Raw genomic sequence first — 22777 nt, 5'->3', positions numbered from 1 at the left:
AGATTATAGGGTAAATGCCATCAACCCCAGGAGTCTTACTGGCCTGTAGGTTCGGAAGTTTTTTTCATTAAATAAACATGAAATTTCAACATCATTAATTACATTTTTTCAACTTCACTCCCATAATTTCTCATGCCCTTCTCTTCTTTGCATTTATGTATGTGAAGAATTCCTTATCCCCCCCCCCCTTCTTTGCTCTCTCTGCCAGAGATTTCTCATGACTTTGCCAACCTAACCTTTTCTGTGACACTATTACAGATCAATTTGTAGCTGTTATAGGCTGCAGTACTTTTTATTGCTCAGTATCTTTTCCATGGCATCTTTTACTTTCAAGTAATCTAGCAATATCGTTATTCATCCACCTTGGAATCCTCCTCATTAAGTATTTTTTTAATGGTATATAGGGATTCAATGCTTCTGTGATTAATGTTTTAAAGGTATACTATAATTTAATTGTATTCGCTCTGTGAGATATCTACCCAGTTAATAGAGGCCATGTAGCATAATTTCCTTTCCTGAAATTATAACCCACTCCTTTGCCTTTAACTACTGCTACCTCTCTCTTCATCATCCACTGTAGAACTCCGTGATCACTTCCTGCTACTGGTTCCTGTACTGTCAGCCCTATTATGTGGCACCTCTGTAGTCAGGTGGGCAGGAGCAGCAGTGCGTAGCACACGCTTCTTGATTAGACCGGGGTTCGAACCCGTGACCACCTAATACGGAGGATGCGGAAAGGTCAGAGAATGACCACCGCATATCCCCGGAGCAATATGGCCTTAGTTACTAATGCTCCTAATAACAACATAACAATAAGCCCTATTATGTCATCTGGTTCATGGGTGATGATGAGGTCTAGAGTATGCTTTTCCCTCGTACTTTCCCTGACATGTGGATACAAATAGCAATCATCTAGTTGATTTAAAAATTTTGTCCCCCATGTGGAGTTTCCTTCCCATTTGCTCCAATCAGTTAGAGGCAAATTAAAATCACCCATAATAAGACATTCTCGCTTACTTGCTCATTCCATTTGCATGTAGGGGCTCTCATCATAACCTTCACAAATCACTTGGCCTGTAGATTACTCCCACTGTTATATCTCTGCTTCCAACAATCTCACACCATACAGATTCTATAGTAGCATGTGAAACATCTGAATCCAGGAAAGCTTTTGTTATACTCAGGCTACTTTTGATAAGAAGCATTGTTATCAATTAATTACTAACTGATTAACCCATTCTCAATAAAACCTATCATAATGTTTTCTTTTCTGGCAGTAACTGGTAGGATTTTTTTTTTTTTTTTTTTTTTGCATTGATTTTTGAGCAATTGGTGCTCCAATAGTCACAGAACTCTTCTTTTTTTTTTTTTTTTTTTTCCACAGTCAGGAAAATTTTTCTTACTAACTGATTAACTAATAATATATAAAAGTAATTGTTTTCACTTCACTGTAAATAATATTACAATTTTGTAATAATTTGTAATCAGCAGCACATGAAATGCAACACATTGAGTTTCAGAACGAGAGTAGCCTGTGCAGACGTACATTTTTGCCACTCCTGGAATAGAGAAGTTTTTTCTGATTTATTTTCTGTTTTATTAGCTTAAATTGGCATATTAACTTATTTTCTAGAGTAGCTTTATATTCCTATTTACGTTAGTAAAATAATAAGAGGAGTTTACCTCAATATAGTGCGTAGAACACTTCCGTATGATACCCTCCAGAACCATCTGGAGGGTATCATACGGAAGTGTTCTACGCACTATATTGAGGTAAATTCCTCTTATTATTTTACTAATATTATTATCAACGTAGAACGTATTGAGTAGTACAGCTCTCATTCATACTATCAAATTAATTCCTATTTACGATACTTAGATTAAAGTAACAGATAGAGATTTTGTAGGTATTACTTAGTATCGGAAAGGGTATCAAATTCACGTGTTTACCGTTCGTAATTTGCCGCCGATACAAAATATCTCGAAATAGATAGCATAAGCTTAGTATAGTATAGTATAGTACATAATATTGTCAATTAATCAGATAATTAATCTTGTTGAACTTCATTGTCAATTAAATTGTACTTTTAACTATACATATAACGACTTGGGTTACGTAACATAAATAATTAGTAAAAAATAAATAATTAATACTTAACTTGATACGGAAGTTATATAAAGTGATTTCGAAGATAACACTCGATACTGAAACATAAATATAGCATTATAACTGTGTTGGGATATAAGTTTAGGGTTTTAATTTTGTACTGAAATTGAAATTTTATTGAAATTAAATTGAAATCATGACTCGGACCAGAGCAGCAAAGCAAAAGGCTCAAGTTAATGGGAGTGCTGTGGCTCAGGGGAGAACTGAGGGGAGCAGTTGCCCTCTGAATCACAGCCTATTAAAATGCACTACTTGCTTGATGTTTGTGGAGCAGTCGGGTACAGGACATGATACTGCCATGGGGGATGTCTTTGTATGTGCACGATGCAAGGAGAATAAGGAAATCAGGTGACAACTCAGCGTTGTTATGGGCCTATATGAGAGCTTGAAGGACAGGGTGGATGCCCTGAAGGATTAAAAGTGAGGGGCCCATCAAGCTCTCAGATGCCCACACCAACGCCAGAGCTTGCACTTGGGCATCACGCAACACAGCGGCAACCCCCAAGGCAGAATGCGCTGGTCCCAAAGAAACTAGTAGTTGTTGGTGACTCTATTGTCAGGGAAATGGGAAACATGCTTTGTAAAAAGGATAGGTGGAACAGGACCAGGGTATGTCTGTCAGGGGCAAAGGTTGATGACGTTGTAGAGCGGATATAATCTTTTAAGGGCACAAAAGGTGATATAGTTGTACACGTTGGCACTAATGATATTAAGAGTAGGAGACCGGTGGAATTACTTAACAAGTACAGGTCACTGTTGAAAAAAGCCGTGAATTAAGGTTGAATTTGAAAGTGTCTGCAATTCTGCCCAGACACGATAGGAGGGAGTATATGATGAGAGCCCTGTCGATCAATTCGGCCCTGGAAAGATTGTGCAAAGCTCAAGGGGTAGAATTTTTTTCAGCCTGGTCTGTACTTGTTAACAGGAGAGACTGCTTCTACAGGGATGGGATACACTTAAATAGAAAGGGTGCAAGAATGTTTGCTGATGCCGAGGCAGTGTTAGGTGGGTCGGAAAACTGCTAGATTGGGGGGATACAAGGACTAATAGATTAACAGTAGCCACTGGCAGAGGTGAAAGTGATTCTTGCACTGCTTCTATTGGAATGAGCCGCAGCCTGGAAAATAAGATGCAGGATATTTCAGAGACTGCTGGGAATCATTGGGGTACAAATAAACACATGGGTTGTGTTAGGGTAGCTAAGAAAAAGAACAGGTGCATTTATACTTGCGTGTACACCAATGCTAGGAGTTTAGTAATTAAATTTGAGGTATTGCTCAAAACATCACAGGCAGATATTGTGGGGATTTCAGAGACGTGGTGTCACACAGATATAAGGAATGCAGAACTGGAATTTGGGGAGTACAATGTCTACAGAAACGATAGGAAGGGAGGAGGGGTTATGCTATTAGTTAAGAAATACATAAAATCCAAGGAAGTGAAGCCAGTCGACATTGCTGGACAGTGCAGTGTCGAGTCAAATTGGTGTGACATAAGCATTGGGAGATCAAAATTGAGAGTAGGAGTGTGCTATAGGCCTAATGACTCTGATGAGTATAATAAGAAACTGTACAGGAAAATAGAGTGGGCCAGTAAATCAGAGAGTCTTATAATAGGGGATTTTAATTTTCCAGATATTCATTGGAATTTGGGGGTTGGTCACTCACACTAGCAAGGCTTTTGTGGATTTATTGGATGATTGTTTTCTACATCAGCATGTTTGGGAGGCAACTAGAGGGAGTAATACTCTTGATTTGATTATCAGTAGTGATTCTTCATGCATTAAGAATCTGCATGTAAATGAACCACTAGGTGGCAGTGATCACAGTGTGCTGAAGTAGGATTTACTCAAAGAGGTAACTACCATTAGGGGTAAAGGGAAGGGTTATTGCTTTCGTAAAGGCGACTACGATGGACTGAGACAGTATTTAATTTCTATACAGTGGGACCAACTGATGATGTTACCAACAGCAAATTCAAAATGGGAAGCATTCAAAGAACTTATCTTGGAAGCTACTAGGCTTTACATACCAACTAAGAAATATTGTTCAAGGTTTAGGCCTAAGTGGATGTCAGATGAACTAATGAGACATGTGGCAGAGAAGAAAAATGCATGGGATACATACAAATTAACACGTGACACAGAAGCCTATGATAGATACAAGTTGATCTGTAATTTGATCTTGAATTTGAAAGTGTCTGCAATTCTGCCCAGACACGATAGGAGGGAGTATATGATGAGAGCCTTGTCGATCAATTCGGCCCTGGAAAGATTGTGCAAGGCTCAAGGGGTAGAATTTTTTTCAGCCTGGACTGTACTTGTTAACAGGAGAGATTGCTTCTACAGGGATGGGATACACTTAAATAGAAAGGGTGCAAGAATATTTGCTGATGCTATCGAGGCAGTGTTAGGTGGGTCGGAAAACTGCTAGCTTGGGGGGAGACAAAGACCAATAGATTGACAGTAGCCACTGGCAGAGGTGAAAGAGATTCTTGCACTGCTTCTATTAGAATGAGCAGAAGCCTGAAAAACAAGATGCATGGTATTTCAGAGACTGCTGGGAGCCATTGCGGCACAAGTAAACACATGGGTTGTATTAGGGTAGCTAAGAATAGAAACAGGTGCAGGTATACTTGCGTGTACACCAATGCTAGGAGTTTAGTAAATAAATTTGATGAATTTGAGGTATTGCTCAAAACATCGAAGGCAGATATTGTTGGGATATCAGAGACGTGGTGTCACACAGATATAAGGGATGCGGAACTGCAATTTGGGGAGTACAACGTCTACAGAAAGGATAGACAGGATAGGAAGGGGGGAGGTGTTATGCTATTAGTTAAGAAACACATAAAAACCAAGGAAGTTAAGCCAGTCGACATCGCTGGACAGTGCAGTGTGGAGTCAGTTTGGTGTGACATAAACATTGGGAGATCAAAATTGAGAGTAGGAGTGTGCTATAGGCCTAATGACTCTGATGAGTATAATAAGGAACTGTACAGGGAAATAGAGTGGGCCAGTAAATCAGAGTGTCTTATAATGGGAGATTTTAATTTCCCAGATATTGACTGGATTTTGGGGGCTGGTTACTCACACACTAGCAGGGCTTTTGTGGATTTATTGGATGATTGTTTTCTACATCAGCATGTTCGGGAGGCAACTAGAGGGAGTAATACTCTTGATTTGATTATCAGCAGTGATTCTTCATGCATTAAGAATCTGCAGATAAATGAACCACTAGGTGGCAGTGATCACAGTGTGCTGAAGTGGGATTTACTCAAAGAGGTAACTACCATTAGGGGTAAAGGGAAGGGTTATTGCTTCCGTAAAGGCGACTACGATGGACTGAGACAGTATTTAAATTCTATACAGTGGGACCAACTGATGATGTTACCAACAGCAAATTCAAAATGGGAAGCATTCAAAGAACTTATCTTGGAAGCTACTAGGCTTTACATACCAACTAAGAAATATTGTTCAAGGTTTAGGCCAAAATGGATGTCAGATGAACTAATGAGGCATATGGCAGAGAAGAAAAATGCATGGGATACATACAAATTAACACATGACACAGAAGCCTATGATAGATACAAGTTGATATGCAACCAAGTTACAAAGGAGGTTAGGCAGGCGAAGGCAGATTACGAGAAATCCTTGGCAAGGGATGCAAAGAAAAACAGCAAAGAGTTCTTTACTTATGTAAACTCTAGAAGGAAGGGGATGAATCAGATTGGTCCACTTGATATTGATGGGTCAAGTGTTGATGATCCTGCTCAGGTAGCTAACAAACTAAATGAATATTTTGCATCGACATTCACACATGAGGAGTTATTCAGCGAGGGGAATGCCAGAGGTGTATTCAACTCTAGCAGTAAGCTACAGAATCTTGAAATAACTGGGAGTAAAGTGGAGGAGAAACTGTTGAAGATAAACACAAGAAAGGCACCCGGGGTGGATGGGATCTATCCAGTTATATTAAAGGAGGCAGCAAAGGAAGTAAGCAAACCCTTAGCCATAATTATGAGAGCTTCCTTGGACTCAGGGGAGGTACCCATAGACTGGAAATGTGCAAATGTGACCCCAATTCACAAAGGAGGATCAAAGGCTGACACAAGTAATTATAGACCTGTGAGCTTAACTTCTGTTCCAGGAAAATTAATGGAGGCACTGGTTAAGGAAGCACTGCAGGATCATTTAGACAAGACTTCAGTTATAGCTCAGACACAGCATGGTTTTGTTAAGGGGAAGTCTTGCCTGACCAACTTGATTGGATACTATGATGCAGTCACAAAAGAACTGGATGCAGGGAATAACTTTGATATTATATACTTGGATCTTAGAAAGGCTTTTGATACTGTTGCACATGGAAGACTGCTACACAAATTGGAGCAGTGTGACATTGGAGGCAAATTGCTGCTATGGATAAAGGGGTGGTTGAGGGGGAGAAGACAGAGAGTGGTAATCAATGGACACTGCTCATCGTGGACTGATGTTATTAGTGGAGTCCCTCAGGGCTCAGTGTTGGGTCCATTATTGTTTTCTGTATTTATAAATGATATTGATGATGGTATATCGGGCTTAATGTCCAAGTTTGCAGACGATACAAAGGTTGGCAGGGTTGTCAAGGACACTACTGACACTATGCTGCTGCAACAGGATCTGGAAAGGTTGAGCAGATGGGCTGAGAGGTGGCAAATGAAGTTTAACATTGACAAATGTAAAGTACTACACATGGGAAACAGCAACCCCAGAGCAACGTATCAACTCTGTGGTACAACACTGACAGTGGTAGAGAATGAAAGGGACTTGGGGGTGGTTGTGCAGGCAGATATGAAGTTCTCTGAGCAGTGCAGACGGGCTGCAAGAGTAGCTCATGGAGTATTGTCAATGATATACAGGAATTTTTCCAGCAGGGATAAGGAGGTGATTATTCCATTGTATAAGGCGATGGTCAGGCCACACCTAGAGTACTGTATACAGGTCTGGAGGCCTCATTTCAAGAAGGATGTAGAGCTGCTGGAACGAGTACAGAGAAGGGCAACAAGATTAGTGAATGGAACAAAGGAGTGCTCTTACGAAGAAAGGCTTAAGTTTTGCAAATTACAGTGTCTGGAGACTAGGCACCAGCGAGGTGATCTGATAGAGGTGTATAAAGCCTTGAATGGTTTAAGCATGCTCAATGCTGATGGGATTCTTCCTCTAGCTCAGAAAAATCACCTGAGAGGGCATAAATTCAAATTGAGGAAAGACAGATGTAGGATAGACGTGCGGAAATTTGCCTTTAGCCAGCGCGTGGTTGGTTGGTGGAACAGACTTCCATCCCTTGTGGTGGAGGTTGATAGCCTAAATAAGTTTAAGGCTCAGCTGGACAGGTATTTTGAACGAACAGAGGGGTGAAGTGGAAGTGGTTTTTTTTTTTTTTTTTTTTTTTTTTTGGCTGATGCTGCATAAGCTTGCTTTCTTGCATCAAATGCCTCTACTAATGCTAATGCTAATGTAACCAAGTTACAAAGGAGGTTAGGCAGGCTAAGGCAAATTACGAGAAATCTTTGGCAAGGGATGTAAAGAAAAACAACAAAGAGTTCTTTACTTATGTAAACTCTAGAAGGAAGGGGATGAAGCAGATTGGTCCACTTGATATCGATGGGTCAACTGTTGATGATCCTGCTCAGGTAGCAAACAAACTAAATGAATATTTTGCATTGACATTCACACATGAGGAGTTATTGAGCGAGGGGAATGCCAGAGGTGTATTCAACTCTGGCAGTAAGCTAGAGAATCTTGTAATAACTGAGAGTAAAGTGGAGGAGAAATTGTTGAAGATAAATACAAGAAAGGCACCTGGGGTGGATGGGATCTATCCAGTTATATTAAAGGAGGCAGCGAAGGAAGTAAGCAAACACTTAGCCATAATTATGAGAGCTTCCTTGGACTCGGGGGAAGTACTCATGGACTGGAGATGTGCAAATGTGACCCCAATTCACAAAGGAGGATCAAAGGGCGACACAAGTAATTATAGACCTGTTAGTTTAACTTCTGTTCCCGGAAACTTAATGGAGGCACTGGTTAAAGAAGCACTGCAGGATCATCTAGACAAGACTTCAGTTATAGCTCAGACACAGCATGGTTTTGTTAAAGGGGAAGTCTTGCCTGACCAATTTGATTGGATACTATGATGCAGTCACAAAAGAAATGGATGCAGGGAATAACTTTGATATTATATACCTGGATCTTAGAAAGGCTTTTGATACTGTTGCACATGGAAGACTGCTGCACAAATTGGAGCAGTGTGGCATTGAAGGCAAATTGCTGCTATGGATAAAGGGGTGGTTGAGGGGGAGAAGACAGAGAGTGGTAATCAATGGACACTGCTCAATGGTGACTAATGTTATTAGTGGAGTCCCTCAGGGTTTAGTATTGGGTCCATTATTGTTTTCTGTATTTATAAATGATATTGATGATGGTATATCAAACTTAATGTCCAAGTTTGCAGACAATACGAAGGTTAGCAGGGTTGTTAATGACACTAATGACAGTACACTGCTGCAACAGGATCTAGAAAAGTTGAGCAGATGGGCTGAGAGGTGGCGAATGAAGTTTAACATTGACAAATGTAAAGTACTACATATGGGAAACATCAACCCCAGAGCAACGTATCAACTCTGTGGTACTACACTGACAAGGTATAAGGTATGTTCGTGTCGGAAAGCACCTGGGATTTCTCCCATCTTTGCGTGTGTTTCGCTGTATCGAGGACAGTACACTGTCAAGCCAGAGACTTGAAAGTGTGTGGGCCATGTCTGTGCAGTGTGATATGTTGTGCCCATTGTTTATCCGGCTTATTGGCCCCCAGGCCCCTAGTGGGGCCCAACGTTGCACATACCCTGCCACATGGAGGCTAGCCGGGTGTATCCAGTATCACAACAAATTGCTCTGGCAGGTCCTGCCACCTAGTTTCCTGGGATTTCAGTGGCTAGGACCTATTAAAAAAAAAAAAAAAAATTGCGTTTGACATTAATGTTTAATGGGATTGCTGTTAGTAAATCACTGGTTGGGGTTGAATGCTAAAGAGATGTGTTAAAGGCCAAATAGGTCGGGCAAAATTTTGATGTTATTAAATTTAGACATGTGAGGCTATACGCTAGCTAATAGTGTTAGTTGTCTTAGAGATTTACAGAGAACCGGTAGAATTTAGACGTTGATTAGAATTTGGCAGCATTGTTAAGGGTGTACTTCGGTTGATTTAGTTGGAGAGGGTATACACTGACAGTGGTAGAGAATGAAAGGGACCTGGGAGTGGTTGTGCAGGCAGATATGAAGTTTTCTGAGAAGTGCAGACGGGCTGTAAGAGTAGCTCATGGTGTATTGTCAATAATATATAGGAATTTTTCTAGCAGGGATAAGGAGGTGATTATTCTCTTGTATAAGGCAATGGTCAGGCCACACCTTGTATACAGGTCTGGAGGCCTCATTTCAAGAAGGATGTAGAGATGCTGGAACGAGTACAGAGAAGGGTAACAAGATTAGTGAATGGAACAAATGGGTGCTCTTACGAAGAAAGGCTTTAAGTTTTGCAAATTACAGTGTCTGGAGACTAGGCACCAGCGAGGTGATCTGATAGAGGTGTATAAAGCCTTGAATGGTTTGAGCATGCCCAATGCTGATGGGATTCTTCCTCTTGCTCAGAATAATCACCTGAGAGGGCATAAATTCAAATTGAGGAAGGACAGATGTAGGATAGACGTGAGGAAATTTGCCTTTAGCCAGCAGGTAGTTGGTTGGTGGAACAGACTTCCATCCCTTGTCGTGGAAGTTGATAGCCTAAATAAGTTTAAGGCTCAGCTGGACAGGTATTTTGAACGAACAGAGGGGTGAAGTGGAAGTGGTTATTTTTTATTTATTTATTTATTTTTTTTTTTGGCTGATGCTGCATAAGCTTGCTTTCTTGCATCAAATGCCTCTACTAATGCTAATGCTAACATTTCAAGCTCTGAGATTTAATAAATTAAACAATAGTAGTATACTGTTAGTGCTTTTGTAATTTAATTCATTTAGTTATTTCTTCCTGGATTTGAAAAATAACACTTATTTAATGTTTCTGTTGTGATTAATATAATAAGCAAATAATAATAATTCATAATTTGTGTGTTTAGTAATCTAGATTGAGAAAATGAGCAAGCAGAGACCTTCATTATGATATTAATTGCGATCCAAGAACAGAGAACATTTTGTTTCTGCACATATGCCGTTCATTCCTCCAGTTAGTGCACAGCAACACACTTAATTTCCAGTGTTTCAGCTATAGTATACATACTGTATACTATAGCTGATAACCTAAGTGATATGTATGAAAAAAAATAATTGCCACTGAGAGTGGTAAAATTATTACACATGGATGGATGTGGTGAAGACTATAGCTGCTTTATGCATATATCTAATACTCTTAAAGAGAAAAGGAAAAAATCTGAAACCCTCTGCTTTCGTTCCTGTATGTAGATCCCTTTGGACCATTGGTGAAAATAGGCTGTGTAGTATTTGCACTTAAGTGAATTTTTTACTGCTTGTTTATTTTATTTTTTTAATGGAAAATTTCTGAAATTACTTCATAGATAATCGCTTCAATAACTTCACTGTGTCTGATTTTCTCGTTTCCAAATTTCTGCTAATGATCCAAGGGGGTGCAAGAATATAAAAGAATAAAATAAATAAAAATGCAAGGCTAATGGATTTTTGGATGTTGTAACCTGTCGTATGTAATTGACCAGACTGAATAAAAAATAAATAAAGTAAAGAACTTCAAAAATATTACTTATTGCATTTCATACTGATAGTGCATAAGTTTTCTTGCTGCAGTACATGACATGCTTTAATTAATTTCACTTATTTGGAAGGCAAATCTGGGAATGCTGTTCAGGCAGTACTGGAATACAGTTCCAAAGTGTTCTGGCTAAAGCCACCTCTGTTCGGCCATCCGATTTTAAAAATTTGGCCTGTGTGTGTATGTGTGTCCACATAACCATGCACAGCCCTTGTTTTTATGTGAGTTGATGGATTAGGTATGTTATACAGTCTATTGTAATTACCAAGACTGTTCTTGAATATGTTTGTCCACAATATTGCTCACTTTGCATTTTACAAAGACATATCATGTAGCATCAGGACTTCCCAAGGAATTAAGTTTATGATAATAACCTAGAATTTAAATAGATTAATTTTTAATTATGCAATTTTTGTCACCAAGTTGCACTTCAGCTACTGTGTAGTTTAAAACCAGATAATCTAAATTCTGTGACTAACTCACATTGTATTCAGTGTGTGTACGAGTTACACTGAAATATAGTATTCATCCATTCCCATTACAACCTCAACATTAATTTCCTTGCATTGGCCCATTACTATAATGTAAGCAAGTGACTTTACATTAAGGTACAAGAATGTATGAGGAGATGCAGCATTAAGTTATTCTGCACCTTCACTGAATTGTGTTGACTGTAGCAGAGTGAAAACTAACAGCAGTGCAGTGCCACTTCTCTTTCATAGTTTTAGTATGGAGTGAGAAGCCAAGTGAGTGACCTTCAGCTACCTGTTGTTTTTCTCCTTACTTTAGTCAGAATCTCCAACTGACACACACACACACACCAGTTTGTGGAGATATATAAATGACAAGCTAGGCAATCACTGAATTAATCAGCCTAGTTTTATAAATATTTCTCCTTTTTCCAATTGGAGCCATATCCAAGCATATTATTTCAATATATTTCCGAACCACAGGTAGGTTTATCAATTGAGTTCAAAAAAAGGTATGAGGAAAAGATATATTGTTTAACCAATTCAGTAAATACTCTATGGTACCACGGGGCTTAGAGGGGAACAGGTATTCTGCATGTTATCAGACACTCAGTCTAAAACACTGATGGATCCAATATCTTTTTATTACAGAAGATACAAAAAATAATTTTGATATCATATAGTATAAATTGGAGCAGTGTGACATTAAGGGCAAGTTACTGTTATGGATGGTTGAGTGGGAGGAGACAGAGTAATTATTAAAGGAAACTGCTCTTTGTGGACTAAAGTTATTAGTGGAGTCCCCTGGGGTTTGGTGCTAGAAAATTTCTTGTTTTCTCTATTTATTAATGATATTGATGGAGGTATATCAGGCTTAATGTCTAAAGTTAGCAGATGATAAGAAGGTTGGTAGGGTAGTTAATAACAGCAATCAGGGCATGCTACTGCAACAAAATGTAGAAAAATTTGGCACATAGGCTTAGAAATGGCAATTGAAGTTTAACATTGACAAATTCAAGATACTGCATATGGGTAGTAAGTAATCCCAGATTAACATACTCTATGGTACCACGGGGCTTAGAGGGGAACAGGTATTCTGCATGTTATCAGACACTCAGTCTAAAACACTGATGGATCCAATATCTTTTTATTACAGAAGATTTAGGAGAAGTCCGGTTGGGCTGCCTCCCTAAAATCACTCATGCACACCTTCTCGATGGTAAGCCCTGTTACAACACTTAGGTGGCAAAGAACATGTAGAATGGTTCTCTTCAAGACGCCTGGTCAGTGTGAAGAGGAAAAGACCAAACCCTCCAGCATATGACAGCACGACAAAACAAATGGCCCTCACTCCCCCTCTTATGGCAGCGAGAGGATCAGAGTGGAAGCAGAGGGTGCTAAGAATCTCTGGGTACAACCAGGCTGCCATGCACGGAAACTGAACTTGGCCTGTTACAACGTAAGATTGCTCGTCGGTGAAGACAGGATATTAGAGCTGGAAAAGGAACTAGAATAGCATGTTTGGCTGAAACAACAAGAAGAAATGAATCACTTATAAGTTTATCAAGTGAAAATCTCTGTACACCAATGGAAACAGTGAAGGAGCAAAGATGGAGTTGGATTTCTGGTCCATAAAGATATAAAAAACAACATTTTGGAATTCAAAAGTACATCACCAAAGGTGTCATGACTAATACTCAAGATTTCTAAGAGGTACAAGCTAAAGGTTATAATGATTTATGCACCAACACTGAAATTGAGATTCTAGATGAGCAGAAAACCCAATACACTATTATTATGGGGGACTTCAATGCTAAGGTTGGAAAAAGACAAAACAGCACAGAAAGCGAGACTATAGGAAATTTTGGAATTAGTGAAAGACTTGTGGAATTTGCAGAATCTCAAGGATTGTCAGTAATGAACACTTTTTTTCAAGAAAAGGGTGAACAGAAAGTGGACATGGAAGTGATCAAATGGATTAACAACTAATGAAATCGACTTCATCCTCACTAACAGAAGATATATCGTGAATGATGTTACCATTCTGAATATGGTAAATGTTGGAAGTGATCACAGAATGGTAAATACACACTTGATGTAGGAAAGGAAAGGAAAAAAACTGACTCGAGTAAATAATACAAAGGTCTTTGAGATAGCAGAAGAGGAGAAAGAGCAGTCTGTACTGGAACTTAAGAACAAGTTTGAGCTTCTGGAGGCTGCTCAGGACCATGATATCAACGAGGAATATTACAACTTTCTGAAAGTGATAAAGCCCAAGAAACCTATAGGGGAAAAGAAATCCAAAGAAGAAAAAATTAGTCAAGAAACACTTGTTATGAACAGAAGGCGACAAATGAAGACCAAGATAAACACTGACAAAGAGAAATTGAGTATACAGAGTTATGCAAAGCCATTAGAAAGAGACTCGGAGAGGACATAAGAAGATTTAACACAAGAAAAGTAGAACAAGCATTAAGGGAAAACAAAGGATTTTTTAAATCAGCAGCCATGAGCAGTAATACAGAAAGACAAATGAAACTGGAGAATAGTGATGGTGTACTTATAAATAGCAGAGAAGGCATTAGTCAAATAGCAGAAGACTACTATAGAGAATTATACAAGGAGTGAGGGAATGATGCCAGCAGTGGGGAAGATGGATCGCAGATTAGCAACACATACGACATGATATTCTTCCTGACGAGGTAGAACATGCATTGAAGAAAATGAAAAATCAGAAAGCCCCAGGGGAAGATGAAGTTACTGTAGAGTTGTTAAAATTGGGAGGAAAAGACATAACACAAAAACTGGCAAGGCTCTTCACAAAATGCATTAGAAAAGGTGTAACGCCTAAGCAGTGGAATAATGCAATCATAGTTTTGCTGCATAAGAAAGGAGAGAAATTGGAAATTATAGACCAACTTGTAGATATGTGAAAACCTTGTTATCACATATCTACAAGTTGTTCACAAGGGTCATTACTAACAGATTAGAAAAAAATACTTGATGAGAATCAACCGAAAGAGCAAGCTGGCTTTAGGATAGGATTCTCAACTATGGATCACCTTCATGTAATATCACAGCTAATGGAGAAAGCAAATGAATATAAAACACACCATTATGCCTGGCATTTGTGGATTATGAAAAGGCATTTGACTCCATACAGCATAAAGCAATGTTTCGGGCACTGGAAAGACAAGGCATAGATATCCCCATATATTATGATTTCGAAGAAAATGTATGAGAATGCTACCTCCTTTATTAGACTAGATAAAGACAGTAGGAAATTTAAAATCGAGAAAGGAGTTCGACAAGGAGACACAATATATCCGAAGCTGTTTACTGCTGCCTTTGAGGAAGCTTTTAGATGGTTAGACTGGTCGCAGAAAGGAGTCAATGTGAACAGAGAGTACCTGACCCATTTATGATTTGCAGATGACTTTATGGTCATAAGCCACAATCCCAAAGAATTAGAGGAAAATCTTAATCAGTTATGCAGAGTTAGTAAGGATTTTTGACTAAAGATGAATATGGTTTATAAAAGACAAATGCCACAGAAAGGGAAATAATGATTGAAGAAGCAGTAATTGAAAAGGTGGAGTCATATACTTATCTGGGACAAGTTATTAGCTGTAATAATGATAAATGGCTGGAAGTCAAGAGAAGAATCAATTTTGGATGGATAGCATTCAGGAAATATAGTCACATACTGAAGAGCAATATCCCAGTTTGTCTGAAACATGAAATAATGAACCAATGTATACTCCCCACCATGACTTATGGAAGTGAAACTTGGGCACTAACCAAAAGAATGGACGAGAAGCTGAGAACTACACAGTGAAGAATGGAATGAATTTTGTTGGGAATCAGACTGACAGACAAGAAGAGAAACACATGGATTAGGCAGCAAACTCAAGTAAAGGACATTCTTATCAAAACTAAAGAACTAAAATGATCTTGGGCAGGACACATAGCTCGAAGACCTGATGACAGATGGACTAAGAAAATAACAGAATGGTACCCAAGAGGAGCTAGAAAAAAACCTGGAAGACAACGGTGGAGATGGATAGATGAAATTAATGAGTTTGTGGGTAGTAAATGGATGGCCATTGCACAAAACAGAAGGAACTGGAAAGTTGCTGGAGAGGCCTTCATCCTGCAGTGGATTGAAAATGGCTGACGACAATGATGGTACCACACTAAAGGTAGTAGAGAATGAACAGCTGGGTGGTCTTACACCCTTTTGTTTCCTACTTAAGAAAGGCTTCAGTTCTGCAAGCAAATTGCAGCATCTAGACTAGAGACTAGGCATCTGTGAGAAGATATGATCTGTGTGTCATCTCAGTGCTAATGGCATTCATTCTCAGACTACACACATGAGGAAACAAATTCAAATTGAGAAAGGATGGTTGCAAGATAGATGTGGGGAAATTTGCTTTCAGCCAGCAGGCAGTTTTGGTTGTTGGAACAAATTTCCATTTGATATTGTAGAAAGGGCGAGTAGTTTAAATAAATATAAGGAAGAACTAAACAAACCTTTAGAGCGATAGGCAAGTGACATGGTTTTTTTTTTTTTTTTGCTAATGCTCTATTATAAGCTTTCTTTCTTTCATTATTTGCCACTGCATATTTTCATAAAATTTTCTTCATTATATGTTTTTTTCCTAATACCACTAAATTAACATACATTTGACTATATTCCGAATAAACTTGCTAGTTTTTGTGAGGGATAATATAACTTGAAATTCATTTTATATTTAATTATATTCTCTAATTCATACTATCCTTTACTCCAAATTAGTGAGAATCTACTGTATAACTTTCAATTGCTTTAGATAAGTACTTTGTAGTTTTGTCATTTTATTTATTAGTAGTAGCAAATTATGCAAGAAAGCAAGCTTAAAAATGCATTTTGTTTCTTTTTGTTCTCCTTTTAGATACCTGTTACTTATCCTACCACAGCACCAGAAATAGCCATTCCTGAATTAGATGGAAAGACTGCAAAAATGTACAGGTGAGTTGCCTTTGATCAATTTTAATTATATATGGTACTAACGAAACCAAGAGTTGAAACTCACAAGAAACATGAAATTTATAGTTTTATTCTATAATCAAACTGTAGTATACTCTATTATACAAGATTTTCGCATACACAGTGCAGTAAATTGTAAAACAAGACTGATCTTATGACATAGTGATGGTACTGCCATCTATTAGAAGTAAGCATGAAGTGAAAGAATGTTTGTTCCTCGAGCACTGGAAATTGCTGCCATTTCAGAATGTAGTGTGAGCTGAACTGCACATCTCTTCTGTGTTGTGGAGTGACAATAGAACAAAGCGCTATCATCAAGTTTTGTGTTGAACTGGGCAGAAGTTCCACAGAAGCATTTCAAATGATGAATCAAGTGTATAAAGAGAATTGTCTGTCTTTTGCATTTGTATTTCAGTGGCATAAACATTTCACCCATGGAAGAAAATCACTGGAAGATGACAAACATCTAGCAAAAACTGTTTGAATGCTGGAGTTGATTGAAAAGGTGCCGTAAATCATTACCAATTACTGATGTGCAACACTCCGAAAATGATTTCAGAAGATCTGTGCATTAATAAGAAACCATTCAACAAATAATAATCAGGATTTGAAGAAAATGAAAGCATCTGCACAGTTTATTCCACATTCGTTAACAGTCAGTGACAGGCTTGAGTTGAGAACTCATTGAAGCCACCGAAAGCAAACCCAACTTCCTGAATTGCACATACCTGGAAGGAGTGCACCGATCTTAAATTACAATTTGGTGCACTGATGGAACAATTTGAGTCCCTGAAAAAACGAGTGCTTGCCCTCGAAAATAATGCTTCTGGGAGCTCGTCAGGGACTCAAAACTCCAGCAATCTACCAAGTGATGCACACCCGATTCGAGCCTCAAAACAGAAAAACCAAGTGCAAACTACCCTGGTTAGAAAGGACATTGTTTTATTAGGAGACTCCATTGTCAGGGAAACGGGGAATATTTTTTGTAATAAAGATAGGTGGAGCAGAACCAGGGTATGTCTGCCGGGAGCAACTATTGATGATGTCACCAACAGACTGTCAGATTTTAAAGGGGGTAAAGAAAATATTATTATTCATGTGGGGACAAACGATATTAAACGTACACGATCTGACGATTTGTTGGAAAAATACAGGACCATGCTGAGGAAATGTCGTGAGCTAGGCCATAATGTCTATGTGTCTGCAATTCTGCCCAGACACGATAGGAGGGATTATATGTTAAGAGCCTTGTGGATTAACTCAAGACTTGAAGGAATCTGCAAGGCTTTAGGGGGTAAATTTCTATCAGCATGGCCCACACTTGTAGGTAGAAGGAATTTGTTTTGTAGAGACGGGATACACTTAAACAAAGGTGGTGCAAAAGTTTTTGCCAGTATTATTGAGGATACCTTAAAGGCTCAGGGAAACTGCTAGTTAGGGGGGATGTGGGTAATACTGACACGCGTTTATCTGATAATATTGGTCAATGTAACTCTTGCACATACCTTAAGAGTTCTTATCTGTTACCCCAACTGGACGTATTATCTAGATGTTCTGGGGGCAAAGACGTTTCACGTGAGCAGGTAGCTAATATCAGGGAAGAGAGCCTAAAAAACTTCAAGGGTTGTGTTAGGGTGGTTAAATATACAAGAACAGTAAATCTTAATTGTTTATACAGTAACGTTAGAAGTGTCGTCAATAAAATGAGCGAATTCGAACTGCTGGTTAAAACAAGTAACGCGGACATAATAGGGCTTACAGAGACGTGGTGCCACCCGGAAATTGGGGATGATGAGTTTCAGTACGGCTTGTATAATGTATTTAGGAAGGATAGAGTAGATAGAAGGGGTGGTGGGGTAATGCTTCTTATCAGAAGCAGCCTGAGTGCGACGATAGCTTTCCCAGATTCAGACATTTCACATGCTAGTATAGAGTCTGTATGGTGTGAGATAGTTGGAAACAAAGGTACAATGCGAGTAGGCGTAATCTACAGACCAGGTGACTGTGAAGACTATGACAAAAGCCTCTACATGCAAATGGAATGGGCAAGTAAGCGTCAATGCCTTATTATGGGTGATTTCAATTTGCCTCTAATTGATTGGAGTAAATGGGAAGGAAACTCGACATGGGGAACTAAATTTTTAAATCAACTAGATGACTGTTATTTGTATCAACATGTCAGGGAAAGTACTAGAGAAAAGAATATCCTAGACCTCATCATCACACATGAATCAGATGACATAACAGGGCTGACAGTACAGGAACCAGTAGCAGGAAGTGATCACGGAATTCTACGGTGGATGATGACGAGAGAGGTAGCAGAAGTAAAAGGCAAAGGAATGGGTTTTAATTTCAGAAAAGGAAATTACGATGCCTTAAGGTACTACATGGCCTCTGTTAACTGGGTAGATATCGCGCAGAGAATGAATACAATTGAACTGTGGTACGCTTTTAAAACATTAATCACAGATGCCTTGAATGCGTATATACCATTAAAAAAATACTCCACGAGAAGGGTTCCAAGTTGGATGAATAGTGAAGTTGCCACATTACTTGAGCAGAAAAAGGTGGCACGGAAAGGTTACAGAGCAATAAAAAGTACTGAAGCCTATAACAGCTACAAGGTGATGTGTAATAGAGCCACAGAAAAGGTTCGACAGGCAAAGGCAGTTTATGAGAAATCACTAGCAAACAGAGCAAAGAGGGGGGATAAAGAATTCTTCACATATATAAATGCGAAGAAGAGCAGGACAAACCAGATCGGACCTTTACGTAAGGGAAAGGGGATAGTAATAAATACACCAGCTGCCGTTGCAGATGAACTCAACAGTTATTTTGCATCGATATTTACGAATGAAAAGCCTTTTGTGGCAATGGGAAATTGTGGGAGCGAAGTTAAAAAATATGTAATTAATGATATTGAAATTTCGCAAGATTATTTAATGAAAAAACTTTCAAGCCTACAGACTAGTAAGGCTCCTGGAGTTGATGGAATATACCCTATAATCTTGAGAGAGGCGGCAAGCGAGTGCATTGAACCACTGAGGCTGGTTATGCGAGCATCACTAGACTCTGGGGAGATTCCCTTGGATTGGAAAAGTGCAAATGTATCTCCCATACATAAGGGTGGCTCTAAAAGTGAAGTGGGAAATTATCGACCTGTCAGTCTGACTTCAGTAGTAGGGAAAATCATGGAGGCATTGATCAAGGGTGGAATTCAGGATCATTTGGATCGAATTGAAATTCTCAAGGATACTCAGCATGGTTTTGTAAAGGGAAAATCATGTTTAACAAATCTGGTTCGCTATTTCGAAAGGGTCACTCACGAGCTGGATTTAGGGAATAATTTCGACATTGTTTATTTAGATTTCAGCAAAACTTTTGACTCAGTCCCACATGAGCGGTTGCTTTATAAGCTGGAACAGGTTGGAATCACTGGGAAAATCCTTAGATGGATAGAAGGATGGCTTCAGGGCAGGAGGCAGAGGGTTGTGATAAATGGCTATTCCTCAGATTGGGTTGATGTAAGAAGTGGGGTTCCCCAAGGATCAGTATTAGGACCACTGTTGTTTTTAATTTTCATAAACGACATTGATGAAGGGATAGAGGGCGTGATGTCTAAATTTGCAGATGATGTTAAAATTGGTAGAGTAGTTAATGATCACTGTCAAGCTGAGCTTCTTCAGAGAGACCTAGATAGACTTCAAGAATGGTCAGAAAAATGGCAGCTGTGCTTTAATCCAACAAAGTGTAAGGTATTACACCTGGGAAACAGTAATCCCAAAATAACTTATTCACTTGGTGGAGCTCAACTAAACCCAGTACTGGAGGAAAGGGACTTGGGTGTTACGATATGGTCAGACATGAAATTCTCTGAGCATTGTAAACAGGTTGCAAGGAAGGCCCATGGTGTCCTATCGAAGATCTATCGAACTTTTGCAAGTAGAGATAGGGACGTGATAATCCCATTATATAAGGCCTATGTTAGACCACACTTGGAATACTGTGTTCAAGTATGGAGACCGCACCTAAAGAAAGACATCGAGCTTCTTGAAAGGGTGCAAAGAAGGGTAACTCGCCTGGTGAGATCGGCAAAAGGGCGTCCTTATGAAGAAAGACTTCGAATATGTGGGTTGCAGAGTTTGGAAACTAGACACCTTAGAGGAGATTTGATTGAGGTGTTTAAGGCTCTGAGAGGCATCAGTAAAATGAATGAGGACAAAATTTTCAAGATTATAAATGATGCTAGAACTAGGGGACATAAATTCAAGTTACGCGGGGAAATGTTTAGATTGGACTGCAGGAAGTTTTATTTTAGCCAGCGAGTTATAAATTACTGGAATAAGTTGCCTTCATGGGTGGTAGAGGCCGACAGTTTGGGGAAATTCAAAGGTCATCTGGATAGTACTTTCGGGTAAGGGAAGCGCATAGGATGATAGGATTAATTTCCTTTTTATTTAATTTTTAATTTAATTTTATTATTTTTATTTATTTATTAATTATTATTATTTATTTATTTAATTTTTGTTTTTATCATTGTTTTGTTCGGATTTTTTTTTTTTTTTTTTTTTGGCTGGTGCAGCATAAGCCATAGGCTTTCTTGCACCATACGGCCGTTACTAATACTAATTCAAGCATGAGTGACAAGATGTTTTCAGTATGACGGTACAGAGTGGAAGTCAGCAAACTCTCAAAAAGCTAAAAAAGTTCATCAAGAAATGTCAAAAATGAAAACTATGCTCATTCCATTCTACAATAGCAAAGAATTGTGCACAAAAGAGTTCATGCCCAGTGGCCAAGGTGTTACTGTTTGCCTACTTTCTGCACGTTTTGAAACTAACATTTGTTGCAGAGAATCCATTGTGTGCTGCCTCAGTATGGAGAAGATAGCAGTTGGTTCCTCTTGCACACAGCAAGCCACAAGTATGTCACTTTTTTGGGAATTTTTGGCAAGCAAAAAAGTCTGCACATTGTCGCGTCCATCATATTCACCAGACTTGACCCCGTGTGACTTTTGTTCTCTAAGCTCAAGGCACCACTGAAAGGCTCTTATTTTGACAACATTGACTCCATTCAAGGAGTTCATGAATTCATGAATCTGGATTTGAATGATTAAAGTACCCTCCTGAACAGCCCAGAACTGGCTTCAAGTCTCGTCTTTGTGGAAATCATTTTAAAAATAATGAAGAGCTAAAGGCAGCATGGAAGCCTGGTTTAATTAACAGGTGGTTTTTTTTTTTTTTGAAGGGTTAAACACTGCAGAATAAATACAATGTGTATTGAAATTTGGGGTGAATACATTGAAAAAATAGGTACAAATTATGTTTTTTTATGTATTTTATATTCTCTTCTCAGAAATATTATGATAAACATGTTTTGCCTTGTCTTTTCCATCTATTGCAGATAATGCTGATCAAGTGGCAATCTCCAAGGCAGAATTGCTGCCCCCAAAGAGATGCTTATTATCGGCGACTATTGTCAGAGAAACAGGGAATGTGTTGTGCAAGAAGGATAGGTGGAATAGGACCAGGGTATGTCTACCTGGGGAAAGGGGGGGGGGGGGCACAAAAGGTTATATTGTTGTACACATTGGCACTAATGACATTGAGAAGTAAAGACTTAAAAAGTAAGTCTCAAATGTTGGGATTGAATTTGAAAGTGGTTGCAATTCTGCCAAGACTTGATAGGAGAGAGTACATGTTGAGAGCCTGGTCAATCAATTCAGCCTTAGAGAGAATGTGCAAGGCTCATAGGGTAGAAGTTTTCTCAGCTTGGTCTGAGTTTGTGAACAGGAGACTTTTTACAAGGATGTTTTTTTTTGTTGTTGTTGGCGCATTGGCTTCTGTGGCCATAATTCACATCCCAAAGTTTTTGTATTTTACTCTGATCAGAGCCCGAGGTGGGATTCAAACCCGCGACCTTTGGGTTTCCAGGCAGGCACTTTACCCACCTGGCTAGCCCAATCGGAAACAAGGATGTGATACACTTGAGTAGAAGGGGTGCAAGAATATTTGCTGATGCTATCGAGGCAGTGAGAGATGGGTTGGAACTGATAGCTTGGGGGATATACAGATTAATAGCCTAACTAGAGCTGCAGGCAACCGAAAGTGATTCTTGCACTGCTACTATTGGTACATGCAGTAGCCTGGAAAGCAAGGTGTCGAGATTTCAAGGCCTGCTGTGAGTCATCATGGAACAAGTAAATATGTAATTTAGTTACCCTAACCACATACCCTGTGGTTAGGGTAACTAAAAATTAGAATAGTTGCATGTACACCAATGCCAGGAGCATAGT

General features: G+C 39.0%; 1 protein-coding gene across 2 annotated transcripts in view; it reads left to right on the top strand.

The window, feature by feature from the left end:
- Positions 1–22777, top strand: part of Ufc1 (Ubiquitin-fold modifier conjugating enzyme 1) — an 84982-nt gene that overhangs the window by 23333 nt on the left and 38872 nt on the right. For both annotated transcript variants that reach the window (XM_090388831.1, XM_090388823.1), the window contains exon 3: positions 16388–16464. In XM_090388831.1, coding sequence (XP_090244957.1) covers positions 16388–16464 — 77 coding nt within the window. The remainder of the gene's footprint in view (positions 1–16387; positions 16465–22777) is intronic.

Source organism: Mastigoproctus giganteus, chromosome 2, assembly GCF_048544385.1.
Source record: "Mastigoproctus giganteus isolate SK-2022 chromosome 2, ASM4854438v1, whole genome shotgun sequence".
Lineage (NCBI taxonomy): Eukaryota > Metazoa > Arthropoda > Arachnida > Uropygi > Thelyphonidae > Mastigoproctus > Mastigoproctus giganteus.
The sequence above is the reverse complement of the archived record's forward strand: the minus strand, read 5'-3'. Positions and strand labels throughout refer to the sequence as shown.